The 22,978-nt window shown below is 42.5% G+C and overlaps 1 protein-coding gene across 5 annotated transcripts in view; it reads left to right on the plus strand.

The window, feature by feature from the left end:
* Positions 1-371: 371 nt before the first annotated feature.
* LOC122661083 (protein HIGH CHLOROPHYLL FLUORESCENCE PHENOTYPE 173, chloroplastic) overlaps positions 372-22,978 on the plus strand; it is a 72,305-nt gene continuing 49,698 nt past the window's right edge. For all 5 annotated transcript variants that reach the window (XM_043856398.1, XM_043856401.1, XM_043856397.1 and 2 more), the window contains exons 1-7: positions 372-1,057; positions 1,418-1,630; positions 1,793-1,997; positions 2,135-2,210; positions 2,351-2,486; positions 2,601-2,705; positions 3,015-3,095. In XM_043856398.1, coding sequence (XP_043712333.1) covers positions 476-1,057; positions 1,418-1,630; positions 1,793-1,997; positions 2,135-2,210; positions 2,351-2,486; positions 2,601-2,705; positions 3,015-3,095 — 1,398 coding nt within the window. In that variant the 5' untranslated portion in view covers positions 372-475. The remainder of the gene's footprint in view (positions 1,058-1,417; positions 1,631-1,792; positions 1,998-2,134; positions 2,211-2,350; positions 2,487-2,600; positions 2,706-3,014; positions 3,096-22,978) is intronic.

Below are 22,978 nucleotides of genomic sequence, written 5' to 3' on the forward strand. Positions count from 1 at the left end.
ATTTGCTAAAAAAAAAATAAGAATCCTTCAATCGCCTTATCCAATTCCCTCCCTCAAACCCTGAAAAAGCTCAAAAGCCCAAAAGCCCCATTTTGGCAGACTCATTTGGAGTGGGTCCCCCTAGTCCTGAAGATAACAATCTCAGGATGAAGTAGAGTTCCATTGTGCGCCACGTGTGGTAAAGAGAGCGGATATTGAGGTTGACCCGTGGCACATTTCTTCACCCGCCATTTCATACCGGTTATTTCCGATGCCGTTTCTGTGGTGGGCTGTTGGCGATACAAACTCTTCCGCTTGTTTTGGTAAGTCCCCCTGCCTCTCTTCTTGATCGTCGTTGTCTCATTGCTCGTCTACCTACGCTCTGCACTCTTCTTCTCAAGACTCTTCCTCCGTTCCAGCCAACTCGAATGATCATTTTTCTCTTTGATAATCTGATGTCTACTCATTAATAAGCGTAACTGGGGTAGGTAGAAAGATGACTGCTGCAACTTCCGCTCCATCTTCTCCTTCAGCCTTATTCGGTAAACGCTGCAACCACAGCGAGGCCCAGAAGTGGAGTTGTAGGCCTGCCATTTCCATTTCCATTTCCAGGTCCTCGGAATTCCTCGGCCTTCCTCTTCCCAACCAACCCAACTCTCATCCTCCGAGTGTGAGGCAGAGGAAGCGCAACACTCGCTGGTGTGCCCACAGAGACAAACGGACTCCCTGGGTTCTATTACCTAGGGCAGAGGACAAGGAGGAGGAGGAGCAGCAGCAGAAGAGAAAGAAGAAGGAGGAGGAAGGCGTTTCCATCACACTTGATGATGTCAATCCGGTAGGGCTGGGGCGCCGATCGCGTCAGATCTTCGATGAAGTGTGGCGTAAGTTTTCCGGGCTGGGTCAGATCTCAAGGACCCGCATTGATGAGAGCCTTGACACCGTCCTTATCCGCGAGGGTCCCATGTGCGAGTTCACTATCCCAGGTGCTCAGAATACCACCGTCCTTGTGGTTGGAGCCACCAGCAGAATTGGTCGGATTGTCGTCCGAAAACTCATGCTCAGAGGATACAATGTCAAGGTGATGATGAGTGATGACCTTTCTCATTCTCTCTTTTTGTTCACTGTATCGTTTCAATTTTTTCCGTAGTTGCTGTTCGCCTTTTTTATTTTTCCACTCATGCTCAGAGGTTTACTAATCCTTTTACGAAGTATTTAACAAAGACAGAGTAGCCACTTTTTATTTTTAAAAATGGATTTACAAGTAGTTGTTCTGAGAATGTTGGGCGAGGTGCGTCATGATGGATTTGGAAAAAATAAAAATATTTGAAACTTTAGGAATTAAAAGGATTTTCCCTGGAAAAGCATACCCAACATAGCGAGAGCTCAGTGGAGTCGGTTCTGCTGGTACTAGTCGTAACTACTCAAGCTATTGATTCAGGCTCTTGTAAGGAAAGCCGGACGGGAAGTTATAGACATGCTTCCAAGGTCAGTGGACATTGTGATTGGGGATGTGGGGGTGCGCTCAACCCTCAAGGCCGCTGTGGAAGGCTGCAACAAGATAATCTATTGTGCCACTGCTCGTTCCACTATCACCGGCGATCTCAACAGAGTTGATCATCAAGGAGTATACAACGTCACCAAAGCATTTCAGGTTTGCTTGAGTACTCACAAGTTTGTCCTTCCCAAAGCTAGAAAGTCTAGGATTAACAATTCTTCATAAATAATATTGAATAGGCAACTTTACAGAGCCATGTGTGTTGTCGGGGTGATTACTAGGGTTGATCTCAGTCAATTACGTCAAGTTCTATTGCAGGATTACAACAATAAACTAGCACAGCTACGAGCCGGGAAAAGTAGCAAGACCAAGCTCTTGCTGGCTAAGTTCAAATCCGCTGAGTCTCTAGAGGGGTGGGAAGTTCACCAGGGAACTTATTTTGAGGATGTCATTGCTACCAAGTATGATGGAGGCATGGATGCTAAATTTGAGTTCACAGAATCAGGGAATGCTGTTTTCTCAGGTAAGGTGGTGGTATGTATGACTGTTTCAATTGGATAAGAAATAAAACGCACATCCTGTGATAATGGGGGAAATGCCAAAATGATTGATACTGAGTATCAAAGTGTAGGGTATCTGCAATTTTTTCTTGTACTGCAGGGTATGTCTTCACCAGAGGAGGATATGTGGAACTGTCAAAAAAGCTTTCACTTCCTTTAGGTTGCACCCTTGATAGGTATTAGCAACTTGCACGAGCTATGGTCTCTTGACTCTGTTCATTGTTTCTGGCAGCTGGTAGCTTTTTCCATTCTTAGATGCAACTTGAAAATCTTTTCATGTTTTACATCATTAATATTTGTCTACCTCATGTGATAGGTATGATGGTTTACTTCTTTCTGTTGGGGGAAATGGAAGGTCATTTGTTTTAATTCTTGAAGCTGGTCCATCTGCGGATACAACTCAAAGCAAAATGTATTTTGCAAGAATGAGCTCAAAAGTAGGCTTCTGTAGGGTAAGGGGTCTCCTTTCCTCACAAAATAATACCAGTGATTGAGCATAATCACACCACAGAAAGGAATGCCCATGGATCTAACTATCCAGTTTCTCTATTGTCTGCATTGGGCAGGTCAGAGTGCCATTCTCGTCTTTCCGCCCTGTGAAACCTGATGACCCGCCTCTGGATCCATTTCTTGTACATACATTAACCATGCGTTTTGAACCAAGAAGGCAGGTTTGTCACAAATCTGATTGATATGAAAATAACTCATCGCATAGGACTGAGTTGGATTGGCAAATTTGTATTGAAGGGAATAAAATTAATCCCCATAAATGAATGAAATTGCATAGACAATTTAAGAAAGTTATTAGAAAATAATGTGTATTCACCACTTTTTTTTAAGGACAGTTGTCTCTTCCTAGACTCCACTCAGTTTTAACTTAACAAACCCTTATCTCCTCTGGAAATGAATCCTGTTCCACCATTCCGCATTTTGGCCATTTTCTTGGATTCATTTATTTTTTTTTAATTTCCTGTCTGCAGAGGCCTGTTGAAGGGCCTGCAGAAATGAAGCAGGACCTGAGAAGCTTCAAATTGATACTGGAATACATAAAAGCCTTGCCTGTAAGTGCTGTTCTCTGTTTCCTGCTGTGTTCTATGGTAAACACTGGTTCTTTCAATGGGACATTTCATTTCCACTTTCATCTACCACGCTCAACAAAAAATGATGTATGGATCAATGAGTTGCACATTTGACAGATTGCCATGTTGCCGGCTGAAATAACTGACTGTCAGATCAGAGGTGAAAGAAAAGAAAAGAGAGAACAAATGAAACAAAGAAGGCACAAGTTTCTAAAGGAACGAATGAAACCTCCAATCTATGTGTTTCACCAGTCTATTATTTCTACCATTTGCTATACTTTGAACTATGTAATTACATAAGGAAAATGAAAAACATAAAACAATCTGATAAATTTGGGAATTGTGACTTGTCAATGAGACACAATCACATGTCTATTTATAATAAAAGCTTTAAGAGTACAAGGACAGAAATGCCCCTAGGGCAACATAACATAAAACACCTAGGACAATTCTACCCTTATATTCCATATTACAACACTCCCCCTCAAGTTGGAGCATGGACATCACACATGCCCAACTTGCATACAAGAGGACAAAAATTTTTACTACTCAGCCCTTTAGTAAATATGTCAGCCAACTGTACGCCAGACTTGACAAAGGGAATACAGATCAGTCCTTGCTCGAGCTTCTCTTTGATGAAGTGACAATCTATCTCCACATGCTTGGTGCGGTTATGTTGGATTGGGTTATGGGCAATACTAATAGCAGACTTATTGTCACAATACAACATCATGGGTAGTGAAGTAGGAACTGCCAAATCAGTCAAGAGTCCCTGTAGCCACATCTTCAAATACATAAGGATATGTAGGATAGCATCCTGGCCTAGTATGGGAAAGGTAGATTAGCTTCCCAACTAGTCTCTGATATCTCCCTTTGTCTACTGGGTCACCTGTTTGACTGGAGAGACGAACATTAGCTTCAAGAGGGGTTTCGGCTTGCTTACACCCTAGCATTCCAGTTTCTAATAGTAGATCCAGGGTGTATTTCCGTTGAGAGAGAAATATCCCATTGGTAGAACGGGCAACCTCAATGCCCAAAAAATATCGCAAGGGCCCCAAATCTTTTATCTCGAATTCCTTCCCAAGGAGTCGTTTCAAGCTCTCAATTTCCTCCAAATCGTTGCCTGTGACAACTATAACATCCACATACCAAATGAGGATGGTAATCTAGGTTCCTGACTTCTTGATGAAGAGTGTATGATTAGCATTGCTCTGGGTATATCTAAACTTCATCATAGCACTATGAAATCTACCAGGCCAAGCTCCCGGAGACTGCTTTAAGCCATATAAAGCACGTTTGAGCTTGCATACCTTCCCATCAGTTTCCCTAGTAGCAAATCTAGGAGGAACATCTAGATAAACTTCTTCTAATTCCTCGTGGAGAAATGAATTCTTCGCGTCCAACTGTTGCAGTTCCCATCCTAGATTAGCAGCACAAGATAAAATTACTCGGATGGTGTTCATTCTGGCAACTGGGGCAAAGGTTTCTTGATCGTCCAGGCCATATGTTTGGGTAAACCCCTTAGCAACCAATCTAGCTTTGTATCTCTCTACTGTGCCATCAGAGTTCTGTTTGACAGTAAACACTCACTTGCAACTGACTGTTTTTTCTGGGGAGGAAGTGGTACTAAATCCCAAGTATCATTTTTTGCAAGAGCATGCATTTCCTCTACCATAGCTGCCTTCCATTTAGGATCTTGATGAGCCTCCTACCAGTTCTTAGGAATAGAAACAAAGGACAAGGAAGTCACAAATACACGATAAACAGGGGAAAGAGACTCATACGACACAACCTGAGAAATAGGGTGTTGTGTACAAGTTCTAACCCCTTTGTGATGTGCAGCGGGTAAGTCCAAAGAAGGATCTGAAATTAATGGAAGCGGAGATGGATAAAAAATATTACCTGGAGGTGATGGATCTGGCGCAGGAGTAGCCATTGGATCTGGAGCAGCTGAAGTAGTGTCAGGTTGCAACCCACAACAAGAACGTTGGCGGGTGTAGGTTTGAATAACAGGTGGTGGAATAACAGTAGGTTGAGTTTCCTGTGGGATGGAAGACTCCCCCTGAACCAAAGAAATAGGAAGAGATGGTATAGGCATATCATGCATATCGGCACTGGGGTGGATCGAATAAGGAGAATCGTGGGCTTCTGACAATACTTCCTTCCTCAGCTGATCATCCTTGAGAACACATAACCGATCCCTGAACATGAGGACACCACCCTCAGTCAGTGTGACATCCAGATCTCGCTGTGTATCACCCTGAATAGCTTCAATGATCTCTTGGAAGTGTTCATCGGAGGCCTGGGCAGATTGAATCCTTTCCACCAAGGTTGACTGTACCGATAGGGCTGCTAGAGATAGGGTAACACTCTCTACCAGTAACTCTAGATCCATCCTTCTAGTCTCCTCAACAAATTCCTTACTGACAGTCAAGGACGCGATGGATAAAGCTTGAGACTTTCGACTAAGAGCGTCCGCCACAACGTTTGCCTTACCGGGATGGTACCCTCTTGACGAGATGCCACATCATAAAAAGGGACAGCTTCAACATCCATGGTCACAAACATCTTACAAGAAGGGGGATGGTAGCATCGGTAGCCCTTTTGGGTAGGAGAATATCCCATAAAAATACATTTGAAGCCCTGGGGTTATAATTTATTGGGATGGTGGTGGTTTCGAACATAACACACACAGCCAAAAACTTTGGGTGGAATGATAAAGGTGGTGGAGCCTTGGAGAACCTGAATAGGAGAGTTAATGTCAAGGACCCAGGCAGGCATGCGGTTAATCAAATATGTAGTAGTCATAACGGTTTCACCCCAAAAATGAGAAGGGACATTCATTTCAAAGAGAAGGGCACGGGCAACTTCCAGGAGGTGGCGATTTTTACATTCAGCCACTCCATTCTGTGCCGGTGTGTCGACACAACTGGTTTGATGTAAAATACCATGGGATGCAAGATATGCCTGGAATGCTCCATCCAAATAATCTCTCCCATTATCACTACGGAGAGTTTTTATGTGAGCATCATATTGAGTTTGAACAAAAGAATGGAAGTTTTTAAAACAAGAAAAAACCTCATTTTTGTGATGCATCAAATAAATCCAAGTGCAATGGGTATAGCAATCAATAAAAGAAACAAACCATTTATACCCAAAAATAGAAGAACAACGGGCAGGACCCCACACATCGGAATGAATTAGCATAAAAGGTGAAGTACTTCTAGAATTTAAAGGAGAATAGGAAGAACGAGTTTGCTTGGCTAAAACACAAGCATCACAAAAAATATCCTTCAGTTTACAACCAGAAAATAAATGTGGAAAAGTTTTAACTAAAGTCCCCATAGGTGGGTGGCCTAAACGGCGATGCCAAAGCAATAACTCGGGAGAATCATATGACTCAGCAATGGTGGGATGAGCATGTCAAAGTGAAGAGGAAGCAACATCTAGAGTATAAACTCCTCCATCAGCTTTACCGGATCCAATCGTTTCTCCCGTTACCAGATCCTGAAACAGACAATGGGAGGGAAAAAAGGTTACTTTGCAATTAAGATCAGATGTTAAGCAACTGATGGAGAGAAGATTTGTAGCAAAATTGGGAACATGTAAAACAGAATGTAAAGACAGGGCAGGAGAACAGGTGATGGTTCCCTTCCCAGAGATGAAAGAAAGAGAACCATCAGCAATACAAACTTTATCCTTACCACTTGCCAAAACATGGAGAATATGTAGAAAAAAGATTGGCCTTACCAATCATATGGTCGGAAGCACTAGAATCAAGGATCCAACAATCAGAAATGGTAGAGTGACATAAACCAGCAAAAGAAATACTTGGTGTGTCAAAAGAGGCCAAAGCAGAGGTAGAAGCAGAAGCAGAACTGGCAGTGGAATCCAACTTTGTAACTAAATGGCGCAGCAGCTTAGTCAATTCCTCTGGAGCATTGGCAGGGGCCCAATAGGAGTAGGAGCAGTAACAGTAGGTGGTTCAGGAACCACGGTTTCAGTAATGTGAGCAGCTGGCCTCCCACGACCATGACCCTTAGCACCAGGAGTGGTAGGGTGCCCATGAAGCTTCAAAAAAAATAAATCCTTGGTATGCCTCTCCTTTCCACAATAATCACATTTAATAGTTTCTTTTTCAGAACGATCACGGGGCTGAGAAGAGTTACCTTTAGGTGGTGTAGGGGAACCAGATACAAGAGCCGATCTCTCCTGGGAAGGAGGCATCATGGCATTGCGTCGACTATCCTCCAGTTGGATTAGTGAATACGCCTGCTCCAAAGTGGGAAAGGGCTCCCGACTAAGAACCTGGGCACGAAATTTGTTCGTACTCTACATTCAGCCCAACAAGAAAATCATACACCCTGAATTTATCTTCCCTTTTTTTGAACTTGATCACATCTTCGGGTGTAGAAGCCTGAAAAGTGTCATAGAAATCTAACTCTTGCCACAGGCTTTGCAATTTAGAATAATAATGGGACAGGCTGAGGTCTTTCTGCTTGGTCTCATGAAGTTTCTTCCTCAATTCATAGACCTGGGCATCATTCACAACCTGAGAGTAAGTTTCCTGGGCGGCCTTCCAAATTTTTGCAGCAGTGTCTAGCAACAAATAACCTCAAGCAAGTTGTGGCATCATGCTGGATAGCAAATAAGACATCACAAGGGAGTTGGAAGAACTCCATTTGTCTTGTTCAGGACCTGCAGTGAGAGGCTTCTCTTTTGCACCAGTGAGATAGCCCATAAAGCCATGAGAATCGATGTTGAGATAACAGGATCTGGACCACATCAAATAGTTGGTGCCATCTAGTCGAACGGCACAATCAGGGAAAGTTGGAAAACCATAGTGAGGACCACGGACTGGCATCTCCAAAGTAGATGTGGCAGAGGAAGTAGAGTCTCCCATCGTAGCAAAGGGTGGAAAAAAAAGGTTCAACCACAGATCAGAAAAATAGGAAAGAAATCAGATCATAAATAGATCTGAGAAAAAAGGGTTTGCAAAAAACAGATCGGAGCCTGTTTAGATCATGAATAGAGGCTGGAATCAAACAAACTGGGAAAAAAAGGCCCTCGGTGATGAAAACAACACCACCAAGGGGTGGCGGAACAAAGGAGACGCGACTCCTTGCCTCTCGGTGGTGCTAGAAGAGAAACTGAGAGAGAGAGAGGGTCGCAAGAGAGAGGTGACGATGGCGGTAGGTGGTTGCGACGGCGGTAGGTGGCGGTGGTGTTAGGGAAAAAAGAAAGGAGAAAGGAGGAGAGAAAGAGAGATGGCGGCGGCGGTGGGAAACCCTAGGTCGATTCCCGCTCTGATACCATGATAACTTTGGGAATTGTGACTTGTATCAATGAGACACAATCACATGTCTATTTATAATAAAAGCTTTAAGAGTACAAGGACAGAAATGCCCCTAAGGCAACATAACATAAAACACTTAGGATAATTCTACCCTTATATCCCATATTACAACACAATCGTATACTACATGAACAATATTAGGTACAAAGTATATTTTCACTACTTCCCTCCTAGCTGGATTATATATGTTGCACATGCCTAGCTTTCCTAAAACCACCATGGAAGCGTGAGCGACCAATTCTTGTTGTAGAGCTGACATCGAAGAAGATGGCTTTCCAAATCAGGTCAATGGACTTGGAGTTAGAACTCCATCTACGAAGATTCTGCTCCATCCAGATATGAGAGATAACAGCCCCGAAAACAAGCTTGCCAATAGTATCATTAATAGAGCTACCAGAAAAGGACCTATCAAGCCAAAGTCACTCTCGAGCGAAGGGTAGGAGGCGTCTATTCCGGGGCCAAATGGACTGCAAAGCTTTTTTCCAGATAAAGGAGGCTAGGGGGCAAGAATACACAAGGTGATCGACGTCCTCAATACCGTTCCAGCAAAGGATACAGGAGGGGGAGACAGAGATGTGGCGAAGAATGAGGAAAGATTGGGTGGGGAGGCAAAGGTTAAGAGTTCTCTAGACATTGAATGAGTATCTAGGAATGTGGCCTTTGAACCAAACAAGATTGTACCAGGGGACAGATAAGCCATGAGGTCTAACAAAATCCCAAGCAGAGCGGGAGCTAAAAATACCATTGTGGGAGGGGAGCTAGGTTACTTTGTCCGAATCAGAGGGATGGGGCGGGGGGGAGAGAGGCCCAGACCTGAGTGAGACCGGGGGGAAAGGGAAAAGGGGGGACCAGGAGCCCTGGGAGAGTATAGATGAGAGGGGAGATTTGGTGATGCCAGTAGAGTAGAGCCCTCGGGCACCTAAGATGTGGTAAAGGATTCTAGTGGGGTGCCAAAGATCAAGCCAGAGGGAGGTGGAGGTACCAGTTACGATCACAGAGGAAGTGACACTAAGGGCTAAGGGACGGAGGAGAAGGATTTTGTGCCAGATTCAGGAGGGGTCCATAGGCTGGGGAACAGTCCAAATAGAATCATTTTTGAGGAGATACGAGTATGTCCAATTAACTTAAATTGAGTCCTGCTTAGAGGATATTTTCCAGATTAGCTTGAGAAGGCCTACAAGATTTTAATCGTGGATTCGACGGATGCCAAGGCCTCCTTCAGATTTGGGGCGGCAGATTGCTACCTAGCTAATCGGGTAGAGGAATTTGGAGGACTCTTGGCCTTTCCAAAGGAAAACACAGAAGAGAGATTCCATACCTTTGATTGTGGATTTTTTAAGCCCATAGATACTGCACCAATAGATGTAAGAGGATTGGAGGACGGATTTGATTAGAACAATCCTACCCGCATAGGAAAGAAATTTGCCCTTCCAAAGTTGGAACCTCGTATGGATAAGATCTAACATAGGGGTGCAGAAATGACCAATCAGCCCGGCAAGAATAAGGGGGAGGCCAAGGTATTTCACGGGAAGAGGCCTGAGGCAAAACCAGTCAAATGGAGAAGGGTGGCTTTGTCATGCTCAGAGACCCCAGAAAGAAAGATTTATGATTTTTGGAGGGTAATGCGCAATGATAATCAAGAGGCCATTATTATTGGTCAAAACACTGTTCATCATGATATACACAATTACTTCATGTGTTTAGTCAGATGAAAAGTTACATATAGGGTTCGCACTTTTCATGTGTTTAGTCAGATGAAAAATCCCTGGTTCCCCCGCCTTGAGTGTCTTGCTTGCCACCATGGCTAGTCGCTATAGGGTGGCGACGCTACTACTAGGGTCTCCCAATCTCTTCTCCCCCAGCCTCTCACCCTTGCCCAATCCTCTCCTCTTCTTTCCCAACCTCTCTCCCTTGTCCAACCGTCCCCTCTTCTCCATAGGGGAGGTGTGCCATGGATCTCCCTCTTTGGCTAGGCGAACTTGCCTTTGGGAGAGGGTCTCCCCCTGTGCTTTGTTTCCCCCTCCATAGTTGGGGACTCTGAAGTGGTGCTTGTCCATCAAGTCTACTGGACATTGAAGCAAGAAAATAGCAGAACTCTTTGGTCGGTCACTTCATTGGCAACTGACCCCCTTTCAATATTGTCAAACTCTAATTTTCAAAAAATAATAGAAGGTTCGTGGGATTTTGGATGACATACCTTTTGGACAATGGCTTCTTCGTATTCAAGATCTTCGAGGAAGAAGACAAGGTTTGCACTCTTGAGTGAAGGCCCTGGCACAAAAGCCGAAAACCCATTGTTCTCCGGCAATGGGACAGATTTTTGCAACTTAACCGAGTAGACCTCAACTCCATTCCTCTATAGATTACCTTTCTTGGCCTTCCACTACACATTGGTGTGAGGATGAGTTGAGAATATTAGGTTCATTCCTTAGGAAGCCTCTATTCTCAGACCAGAGAACCAAGATCATGGATAGACTTGCCTTTGCTCGTATAAGCATGGAAGTCTCTGTCGATGATTGCTCTGCCAGCCTCCATCACTGTGGTTGATGATGAGGCTCACTTCTTTAAGCAAGATGTGTGCTATGAGTAGATACCTCTACATTGTCAGACTTGCAAGGTCTTTGAACACCTTCCTAATGCTTCTTGCACTGCTGCCACTGTCGAGACCCTCCCACCTTGCGACGCCTCTGCTCCAGCTCCAAGAAGCTCCATCACCTCCATTTACCCCTCCTCCTATAATGCCTTCTGTCAGTTACTCGAATGCCATGCGCTCTCCAATAGGGGTAGGAGGGGAAGCCGCCGACGTGGTGTTGGCTGGCACCATGAGCCGTCCCCATGCCTCATTCGATCAGCTACCAAGCCCAAGCTCAAAAGGGCTGGTTTGCTACACCATATCGACTGGATACTACTACCCTCAACCCTCCTAACCCGTCTTCCTCACCCGCTATCTTTCCCATTTTGTCCTATACGATGATTGCTCTCCCTTCTTGGGCTCCCTCTCCTCCCCTTCTCCCCCATTAGCATCCTCCGGCCTCTCCCCTTCTCCCACTCCAGCTTCCTCCGCCTCCCCAGGTTCCCTCTCCAAACCCCCATCTAGTGTAGCCCTTTTCTCTCAATTTCCCCTTGTTCCAACCATTCTTCCCCAATCAGAGAATACCGCCGGAGTTGCTCCGATCATGCAGCATCCCATGAGGCCCCTTCTAGCCTCACCATTGAGGGGCTCTTGATGCACACTTCTTACTCTTCCACATGAACCAAGTAGTCATCTGGAATACTTGAGGGCTTAACTCGTCCAAGGAAGCAAAAGTTCGCTCCCGCATGAAAGACCAATATGATGTGTCTTCTGTTTCCTCATTGAAACCAGAGTTAAAGAGGCAAATGCTTTTTGAATTGCTTCCATGATACTCTGTCTGGTCCTTCACCTCCAATTATCTGCAACACTCCAACAGTCGCATGTGGTGCCTATGGGATCGCTCCAAAATTCATATTTCGGTGCTGTCTTCTTCCTCCAGCTCCTCCATGTGAAGTGCTTACACACCAATGGGAGCTCTTAGCTTCATGTTCACAGTTATTTATGCTTCTAATTCTCCTTCCGAGAGAGCCTCTCTTTGGGCAGAGTTGCATTTCATTGCCTTGCAGGTGGGATCTCCTCCTTGGGCTCTAGCGGGTGACTTTAATGTTGTCTGCTTTGGCCATGAAAAACAGGGAGGTGATCACCTTGATACATATGTGGATGCCTTCAATGAGTGTCTGGATGACATAGGCATGGATGACTTGAGTTGGACTTCATTGAAATTCACCTTGCATAACAGAAGAAGTGGTGTTTCCAGATATGCTTACAAGCCTGACAGGGCATTGGTTAATGAAGCTTGGCTCTCCTCCTTCCCCTCTTCGCATGCTATCTTTGATGCTCTTGGCATCTCTGATCTCAACCCCATCATTGCTCATATCAATTCCTACATCTCATTTGGTCTGAAGTCATTTAAATTCTTGGACATGTGGTCCTCTGATGATGACTTCCTCAGTATTTTCAGAGAGGCCTGGGCCAAGCCAGTTCACGCTCACTCTACCCCCCTCGTTTCCTTTGCCAGAAAGCTCCGGAACGTGAAAATTGCCCTTGTAGCTTGGAACTCCTCAAGTTTTGGGAACCTTTCCTCCTCGGTCTCTGACTGAAGGGCAAAGTTATCTGACATCCAGCTGAAGCTTGAATTTATGTTTATAATGCTCCCATGGTGGAGGAAGAGAGATCTGACATGCAGCCAGTTCACGCTCACTCTACCTCCCTCATTTCCTTTGCCAGAAAGCTCCGGAACATGAAAATTGCCCTTAATTGGAATTTGGAACTCCTCAAGTCTTGGGAACCTTTCCTCCTTGGCTTCTGACTGAAGGGCAAAGTTATCTGACATCCAGCTGAGGCTTCAATTCATGTTTATAATGCTCCCATGGTGGAGGAAGAGAGATCTGTTGCAAAGGACCTCGATTCCTTAATCTCCCAAGAGGAGAGCTTCTCTTTTTTTTTTTTTTTTTGATAGAACAAGAGGAGTGCTTCTCACAGTAAAAATCTAGAGTCAAATGACTGGAGCTTGCAGACTTTAAACCCTGGATAGTTCCTAGATAAGAACAACTAGTTTGATGTATCATGTCATGTGCAGAGCAAAATTCAGATATTTCACATTGAGTATATTCTAAAGCATTATTGGAACGAATTCTTTTTTTTAATAAATAAACCAAACTGAGTCTTAATTTCAGAGTGAAACTGCTTAAAGATGGATAAAAATTCAGTACGATCCTTCAGCATATATAGCCGAGTCATATGACTTGGCAACAAATGTCACAAAATAAACAAAACCTAATTGACTCTTGACACGACAAGGATCCCAGATATCAGAGTGAACCAAGGAAAACAAAGGACTACGAGGGGCATCACAAGAAGAAATGAAGTATGGTGATGTTTTTTAAGCTCACATGCTTCACACTCGATACGAGATATTTTTTGCAACTGGGAACCATCTATTGAAGCTTGAAAAGGGAAAGATGTCTCAACTGGTAATGCCAATGAAGTGGAGAAGTTGCAAGAGAGGTAGCAGAAGCAGCCGTAGTAGTGGAGTCGTCACAGTAGTAGAGTCCATCCTTCTCATGCCCTCCACCAATCGTCTTCTTTGTTTGGAGATCCTGGAAAACACAATAGGTAGGGAAAAAAGGTGATTGAGAAATTTAAAGCTTTGGTTAATTGACCAACGGACATAAGATTTGAAGGTAAATCAAGTACACGAAGAACAATAGTTAACAAGGGCAAAGAGACACACCCATAAGCAACCACATTAGTAGAGGAGCCATCGGCGAGAATTACCTTAGGAGGATGAGCAATCTTTTGAGGTTAAGGAAGAATGTGAGACTTACTAGTCATATGGGTGGAGGCCCCTAAATCAATTATCCAGGGAATGGATAAGTAGTAGCAAGCAAGGAAGTTGTGACTGTATGAGCCAGAGTGGCTGTGGAAGAGGAAACACTAGTGGAGGGCTGAAGATTCTGAAGGAACTTAAGAATTTGACTAGGATCATCACAAGGTCCTATACTAGATGATGGAGCGTCAGATGAGGATGCACTATGAGTGTCTTTAGAAGACATCTTCTCAGAATTATTGTCAAAAGCAGCAGTATAGGCTGATTGTGCTAGAATTAATAAGGGTATTTTAGGCATATGCCCATTATGATGTAATTTGATGTAATGTGTCTTTTATCTTTTTTACGTTTTACCTCCCTTACCTATCTTACATTAGCATGGGGGGGGGGGGGCAAGGATGTAATTTCTATTTCCTAAGTTAAGTGAATGAATATATGGGAGAGTCGAGAGTACTTTCCCAACATATTCCACCGAACTCACTATCCTCTGTTTCTTTGTCTTCTTCTTCTCTCATCTTCTTCCTTCCTTCCTTCTCATCTTCATCTCCTAAATTCCAACTTGGTATCAGAGCTTTATGGTTTAAGAGTCGTATTCCACTTTTTTGTTCTCTTCTTCCTCTCTTTGGAATCCTAGGGCATAAAGGATTCCAAAGAAGTGCTGACTATGTGAATCGATTGAAAAGGCATGAGGTAGGACTTGATTGAAGCCTACAAGAAGACCTCATGAAGTAGTTTGAGCTCCCTTGAAGCTCAAATCATCACCAACAGCAACTTGAAGTTACCACCAGCCTCTTGGAGTTATTCCTCCTTATCTCTCTCTTGGAAGCTATTGGATCTAGGGTATGGCCCCTAGGAATCACCCAAGAGTCCTCTAAGTGGGCTATGTGGTCTCCCTTGTTGAAGACAAGAGCTGTGTGAACACAATTCATTATCGTGTGGACTGCCAGATATAGCCTGTTTCGATTTTTTCCTCCTTTTTGCATTTGGAATGTAATGTATGATGATTTCCAGTTATGAAATGGTTGTGGAATGCCTTATATGGATTCTTGAGTTGTTATGAGATGTTGTTTCCCTTCGAAGGGTTTGTTTGAGTGAAGTTTCTTCATATTGGAGCCTTTTTTTCCTTGCTGGAATTTTTTTAGAAGTGGGACTGTCACACTCCGGCCTGGTTAATAAGGGCCTTGTGTGACTGGATGTCATCCAACATCCAACCAATCCCAAGGATCGCAAGTGCAGTACTCCATTCACAACAATTATCACAAGTACAGTAATTAAATGCAGCGGAAGAGTTTAAATAGTAAGAATAAGATCAATAATAGAGAGAACTAAGTGATAATTCATTCATATATATATTTATCTGAAGCTTGAGTTACAACTGTACAATTCCAAAAGTAACCCAAGACACGTTTACAAACTATAATATCATCTCTATACAAAAGTGGGTATAAACACAAAAGAGGAGGGTAGAAATAGCCTAGACTGTCAGGCCAGGATCAAGAGAAGGCACAATCATCACATGTGCACGAAGCATCGTGCACCTCATACATCAGAGCCTCAACTGCAACACCAGAAGGAGAATCCAGAGGTAGCTCCAAGAGAAACACCAACAGTAGTAGCCAAGTTATCTGAAAAATAAGGATATCCACAGGGATGAGCTCCACTGAGCCTGGCAAGGGAAACACACAAGCAAATGCAAATAGTCCATGATGAATGACCTAAAACTAAGTATGCTCCTAACATCAGTACTAAGTCTCATGGGGTATAAATGCTACTGTAGTAGGTATGATATCCTCGGTCCCGGAAACACAAACCAGACGTAGGTCACCTGAGCGATACCACTCTACCACGGTGGGGACCCGCCAGCTCAGGTATTACACATCTGACGCCAACGAACCCCCAAATGTTAACCCTACTATTTGTTCCAATTCCTGTAGTACTCTTCGGATATGGGACAGTGAATGGCATCCCGGAATCATCCCTTCGAACCTACCACGGGTTATCCAACACCTCTCCCCTGTTGGTAAGGGCCGTAGCATTGGGTTCATGATATCCCTAACCCAATGCATACTATCATGATGGCACATGTTCCAGTAATATATAATAAGAGAGAAAATTTGCAACAACACATTCCAATAATTTCCAACAAGTATCAAGATAATCTATGCATATGCAAGATGGAATGCACCCTAATATCATGCAACATCTAATGCATAAGAAGGAAAAGCTATAAAACTATATGTAATATCATGCTATTATGATGTATGACATGGCAACCAATAATAAACAGAAATTAAAACAATAAATACACTGAAATTGTCACACCCCGCCCGGTTTATAAGGGTCAAGTGTGACTGGATGTGTCTCACATCCAATCAACCCACCAGGATCGCAAGTGCAGTACTCTATTCGCAATTTCATTCATAATAATCAGAATTTAAATGCAGCGGAAGCAATTAAATAAAGCAATAAGACAGTAATAAAGGAAGAACTAGTGATAACTTTAATATATATATCTGTGAACATTTAAGTACATTTGAGTTACATCGATAGACTACAAAAGAAGTAACTCAACCACCAAAAGACTATATACAGTATTTACTACAAAAGTGTTATAACAAAAAGGGTAGAGATAGCCTGCTTAATCAGGAAGATCAGGAGAAGGCGCAGTCGTCACATGAGCACGAAGCTTCGTGCTCCACCAGTAGAGGAGTATTAACTCCATGAGCAGTAGGAGGATCCTGAGCAGAAGGACTCCCCACAGAAGTACCAGAAACACCGAGAGTAGTCTCATATGAAAAATAAGGTATACCACAGGGGTGAGCTCTCAACTGAGCCCAATAAGGAAATGCATGCAAAACACAACACAATAATTCATGATGAATGTCCTAATCTAGCATGCCCCTAACATGGAATCTAAGTCAAATGAGGTATAAGTACTACTGTAGTAGATGCTAACTTCGGTCCCGGAAACACATAACCAGATGTCGGTCACCCGAGCGAAACCATTCTACTACGGTGAGGACCCGCCAGTTCAGGCATGACACCAGGCAGCCCCTAGCAGACCCCCAAAGACTAACCCTACTGTTTATTCCCACAGCGGAGTACACACGCTAACATGGAACAGTGAATGGTACCCCAGCATACCCTTCGGCTGTACCATGGGTTGTCCAACACCTCTTCCCCTGTTGGTAAGGGACGTAGTACTGGGTGATGATATACAACCTAGCCCAGTGCAATCTATTCATGATGGCACATGTATGGATAGCTGAATTATACAAGTACAGTACTTCACCATCAATAAATTCACAATAACAATAAATATCAATGCAGTGCGAGATGCCAATGCAGCCTAGTTCACATGCAGATTCTAGTACAATAAATACGAGTTAAGAAACTATATGCATCTGAGTAGTTTTGATGATGCATGACATGACATTCAGAACAACAGCAAATTAAGGTCATAAACACACCGAAATTAAAGTCAAATTCCCTTACCTATAGTGTTAGGCTAGCCTAGGCAATAATATTCCCAGCAGACCAGACAACAACAGAAGAAAAACAGCAGAGACAACCCTAGAACAGTAGAAAAATAGCAAGCATTAGGGTTTGGAATAGGTCTAGGACAGTACCCAACTATTGGAGGGTAAATTGGGCATCAAATAGGTGAATCGGATTCAGGCCCAGGCTGAACCGGTCGACTGGTTCAGGGCCTGGTTTTGCATCCGATTCAAACTCCAAAATTGGGGGTTTTGTTCTCCTTGCATGGATCTTCACATGCATGAGCTGAATTTCATAATTTGACCTAATTTTAAGGTGGGTCAACTTATTTATTGTTAATTCCAAGGTTTAATTTCAAAGTCTAATTTAAATTAGGGATTTGAACAATTAACCCCAAATTAATCAAATTAGGGTTCTAAATTAACTAATTCAGCTAGGAATTGGGGGTCTCTATGGGTTGCAGCCATGGATGAACCATAGTTTGGCTCCAAACAGTAATTAATTAGGTCCAATTTGATCAGCCAAGCTTGGTTTGCAAGCATTAATGGCAGCCAGTAGCTTAGGCTGCAATTAGAGAGAATTTAGAGAAGAAGTAGATGGGAGCAGCAAGGATTGAGGCCTACCTATATGTGCAGCAGCAGAGATAGAAGATGCAGCCTTGAATTTCTGCTCCAAGATCTCTAATGGAGGTTTCCAAGCTTCCAAATCAAAGCCAGGATCGAATTTCCCAAGGTAAGTTCTCCTTCTCCCTTCTTTTCTTCTGTATCTCCTTTCTTTTCTCTATTTCCTAAGGCTGGATCGATTCCCTCTTTGGTTAGATATGGGAATAGTGAAATGGGAATTGTATATATAGTGGTTTAATTATTAAGGGTTGTTTGGTTTATTAAAGTAAAAATCAGTTTTTAAAACTAATTCCTAAAATTGATTTTAACCAGAATTTTGTACTTATTATTCTATTCTAACCATAGAATGATGTCATACGACATCAGGGGTAATCCGAATACGGGTAAATGTTAGTAATAGGATTCCCCACTGGGGACGTGGGTCCCACAGAGGCAATTTGATCAAAATATCCCTATAACTCTAATTGGTTGTACATAACAATATAAAATTCATTTAAATTGTACTTACATGGAGTTTAATTAAGGGAGAGGTTCTGCATAGCCTCCAGGCAGCAGATGTGACATAGGTAACTTCGGTGAGGGGTTCCACAGGGGTCCTCAGACTCCAGAAGGGCAAGTTGGAAAGAATCCCTGGAATCCTCCATAGGAGTGTCGAGAGATTCGTCTGTATCCTCGACCGATGCAGCGCATAGCATCGACCCCACCATAGAATCAGAGCTGGAACCTGAAATCACACAAGTTCCAAAAAGTTTAAATTTATTGCGGATTTCACAGAAATTAAGTCAAAATCCCCTTACCTTAATTTGAAGAACAGCTAATCCAAAAGAAGAACCCAATTTACACAATAACCTCACCAACAGTAGAATTACAACTCTAAACAAGCAATAAATACCATGAATCAGACCTTAAAGTAGGCCTAGGTCAAACCCCTAACAATTAAGTCCAAAACCATCACAACAAGGTGAACTGGATTCATAGTAGGGACCAACCGGTCGACCGTAGGGTTGCCTGCAACTCCATCCGGTTGGCAAAACAGAAAAGGGGGTTAGGCTGAAATTGCTTATATCTTACCATGCATAGGCTAAAAACATGAAAATTGGGTCAAGGGAATAAAGACATAGCAATTTGGGTCATTGTAACCCAAATGTATGTTGAATTTGGGGATTACACAACCAATTGCCTAAATCCTAAGGTTTGAGCTGAGATGGGTCAAGAATTCAGCAAGAACAGAGAAGAAGGGGAATGAATTTGGGAAATCAGAATGGAATTGTGTGACCTACCTGGTTGTAGAGTGGATGAGATGATAGTACACAACCAAGATAGTCTTCTCCAAGCTTTACCCAACTCAAAATGCTAAGATCCCCAAGCCCTAGCCGCTTTCTCCTTCCTTCTCTTTCTCTTCTTTGGTTTCAACTTTAGGTAAGAATGAATCCTAAAACTAAGTTTTGTATATATACTTAGCCATATTAAGGGCTGTTTGGTTAGGGTCTAGGTAGAATTAGTTTTGAAAATATAATTCTTTAAACTAATTAAATAGAATTAACTTCCTAAATACTTATGTTTTAAGTTATGGGAATAATGACATGTGACATAAACGGGAATCCTGTCAAGGTGATTCACGGAAGGCTTGAATCTACATTGGGGATGTGGGTCCTATAAGGGAAATTACTATTCTGCCCCTACCATATAATTTAAGCAATTATAACATATATGCATACAAAAACAAATTCTTACCTATAATCTGGCCTAAGAAATTGAGAGCTTCTGCATGTGCTCGTCTAAGCACGTTTGATACATGTAGCTCAGATGCAGGGACCCGACAGCTCCTTCGGATTCCAAAATGGCTAGCTGTGTTGGCTCCCCGGAATCTTCCATATGTGAGTTGAGGAGTTGGTCCAAATCCACCACCGATGTAGCCCACAGCATTGAGGCAAGCATGGTCACTGAACCAGAACCTGAAATCACACAAGTTTCAAAGTTCAAATTTATAGTGGGTTTCATAGGGATTATGTAATTGGGTTGAGTGTGACCTCCCCATTTGATTTGGATATTGTTTTCATATTGTTGAGTACCTTCCTACACTATGTCTGGGGTTAGTAGATCTACAAAAGCCTCCGGTGGTGCTTCGGTTGCCTCACAATCCACTCTGGGATATGAGAATCCCCACACCCAAATTTCCATTGCGAAGTTGGATAATACCAACTACTTAGAGTGGGCTCATTCTGTGAAGCTTACCCTCTAGAGTAGGGCAAAACTGGGATATATTACTAGCACTATTCAAGCTCCAACCGTTAGTTCTCTTATACATAATACTAAATCTCGCAAAATCTCGGCCGAGATCTCAAATTTTTCGAATATCTCGACCTGACTGAAACGAAACAGCAGCTCGAATAAAAAAAATTCAAAAACTCAGTCGAAATTTCGATTGTCTCGCGATATGTCGAGACAAAATCAAAATCTTGCAAGATATCGTGATTCCTTTTTCTCCTTTCATCCTTTCACTTCTCCTTGTCGATTCTTGCACCGGCCTTCGAATCTTCGCCGCATCTATGCCGGAGAACACACCATTAGCACATTTGTGAAGCTTTTCCACTATTTCAGGTAAAACCAATTTCTCCAAAAATATTTTTTTGTGAAAGAAGCATGATCAATACTTATTTGTTTGTGATGAAATTAATATGTGTTAGTGTTCTGTATGTCTCGAATTCTTGGACCCGTTTCGAACAATGACCATAGTACTAAAACTCGCGAAATTTCGGTCAAGATATCGAATATTTCGAGTATCTCGACCTGTCCGAAACGAAACGCAAGTCCGATATGAAAAAATGCAATATTTCGAATATTTTGGAAATTTCAATCATCTCGTCTCGGAAATTTCGAAAATCTCGGTAATTTCGATCATCTCGTTTCGAAAATTTCGGAAACCTCGGTCATTTTTGGCATTTTACACCCATAGAAAAATACCATATTTCGACAATTTCGGTCAGACCGAAACATTGAAACAAAACGAGATTTAGTACCATGAGAATGACCCGCTCCGACATTTTTTGGTGGCGGCCTGAATGGAATTTTTTCTGAGATCTGTAATGGTAGCAGAGGGCTTGGGCCGATACTCTAGTGCAGTTGGTTCCATTATGTATGCTATGGTTTGTACTAGTCCTGACATTTCACAGGCAGTCAGTGTGGTGAGTAGGTACCTGTCATGTCTAGGTAAAACTCACTGGGAAGCAGTGAAATGGTTACTTAGATATTTGAAGGGGACTTCTGGTGTTTGCTTGGAGTTTGGAAGGAATGGTGACAGCTTGTCTGGTTATGTTGATTCAGATTATGCAGGTGATCTTAACAAGAGGAGATCACTCACAGGTTATGTATTTACTCTTGGAGGATGTGCAGTTAGTTGGAAAGCTACTTTACAGGCTACAGTTGCATTATCTACTACTGAAGCAGAGTATGTGGCAGTGACTGAGGCAGTTAAAGAAGCTATTTGGCTTAGAGGTTTGCTGGGAGAGCTCAGCATGGATCATGATGTGACTGTTGTCCACTGTGATAGCCAGAGTGCTATTCACTTGACTAGAGATCAGATGTATCATGAGAGGACGAAGCACATTGATGTTCGGTATCATTTTGTTAGAGTTTCGGTGTTTTGGGCTGACCGAAATATCCGCGGTCGAAATTTTGCATTTTTCTGTTATGTTTTGGTAGGTCATTTCGGTGGGTATTAGGCCAAGTTAAGGCCTGAAACTTCATGGAAACCCTATTTTAGGCTATATAAACACATTTAAATGTTCGAATTGCAAAAATAGTCACTCAAAGTGGTGTTTTGGATTTGCACCATTGATTGACAACGTACGGTTGAATCCTAATGTATAACTTAGTTAATTACACATACACATTGTTTAAGACTTTAAGTACTAGAGGACATAATAAATTAATGATTAATAAGCAATTTAAACAATTAAATTGACTTGCAAGTTGGAAACATAAAGTGAATGACTCATAAGTCATAACTTAAGTTATAATATTAAGTACAATAAGTAAATAACAAGTTAAGAAGATGATATCAATATGACAATATCCCCAATAGTCCAATACAAGTCAAGTAGTCATCTAGTGACTCAAATGTTTACAAATATTCTAATAATAATTACTCCGACGACAGGATCAACCCCACTCATAGTCCGATGGAGCCGACGTGCATTATTCTCCGACTGTAGGACAAATCAATGCCACGTCATAGTATGGGAGAAGAAACGAGTGTAGTCATCCACAGTAGCCATGTAAATTGCATCATCAACATGCTGAAGGTAACCCATCTTGGGATATGGGTCACCAAAATGTGAAGAAATACTACCCACTAATCCACTATGATATGACGCCTCTGGGAGCATGTACAGGTACGACTAGTGGGTTGGGTAGGAAAAGATGTCATCTACAAAAGATGATCTACTACGTCCCTTTGAGTGGGAGTCGTACTCAAAACTAGGAATGGATGGAGAAGATATTTAATTAATCACCATACAATGTACATAACCCCTATTTTTTTACATGCTTGTTGTAAGAAAATCAAAATTTTGAAGCAGAAAATAAAAATATATATATATATATAGAAAAAAAATTTCGACACTGTGAGGTTGTAGATCGGCCTCCAGTATCTAACTGTTATAGTAAACACCAACAAAATCACGAAAAGAAACAAGAACAAAGCAAAAGAACACAGAGATATAACGTGGTTCACACACCAGTATGGTGTGCTACATGACTACATCCACGGGCGAAGACATACATAACAAATCTCCACCTTGGCTTGAATTCTCCTCTAACATGCAAACACATAGCTGAAATCTTCATCCTCTCCAATAGCCCTTCCAAAAAAGGGCTCAACTCAAATGTGGCAAACTCCAATCAAGTTCAAGCAATGCTCGAACTTGGTAGCACATAAAGGCTTTGTCAACATATCAGCTGAATTGTCTTCAGTACCAATCTTCA

Source organism: Telopea speciosissima, chromosome 5 (genome assembly GCF_018873765.1).
Source record: "Telopea speciosissima isolate NSW1024214 ecotype Mountain lineage chromosome 5, Tspe_v1, whole genome shotgun sequence".
NCBI lineage: Eukaryota > Viridiplantae > Streptophyta > Magnoliopsida > Proteales > Proteaceae > Telopea > Telopea speciosissima.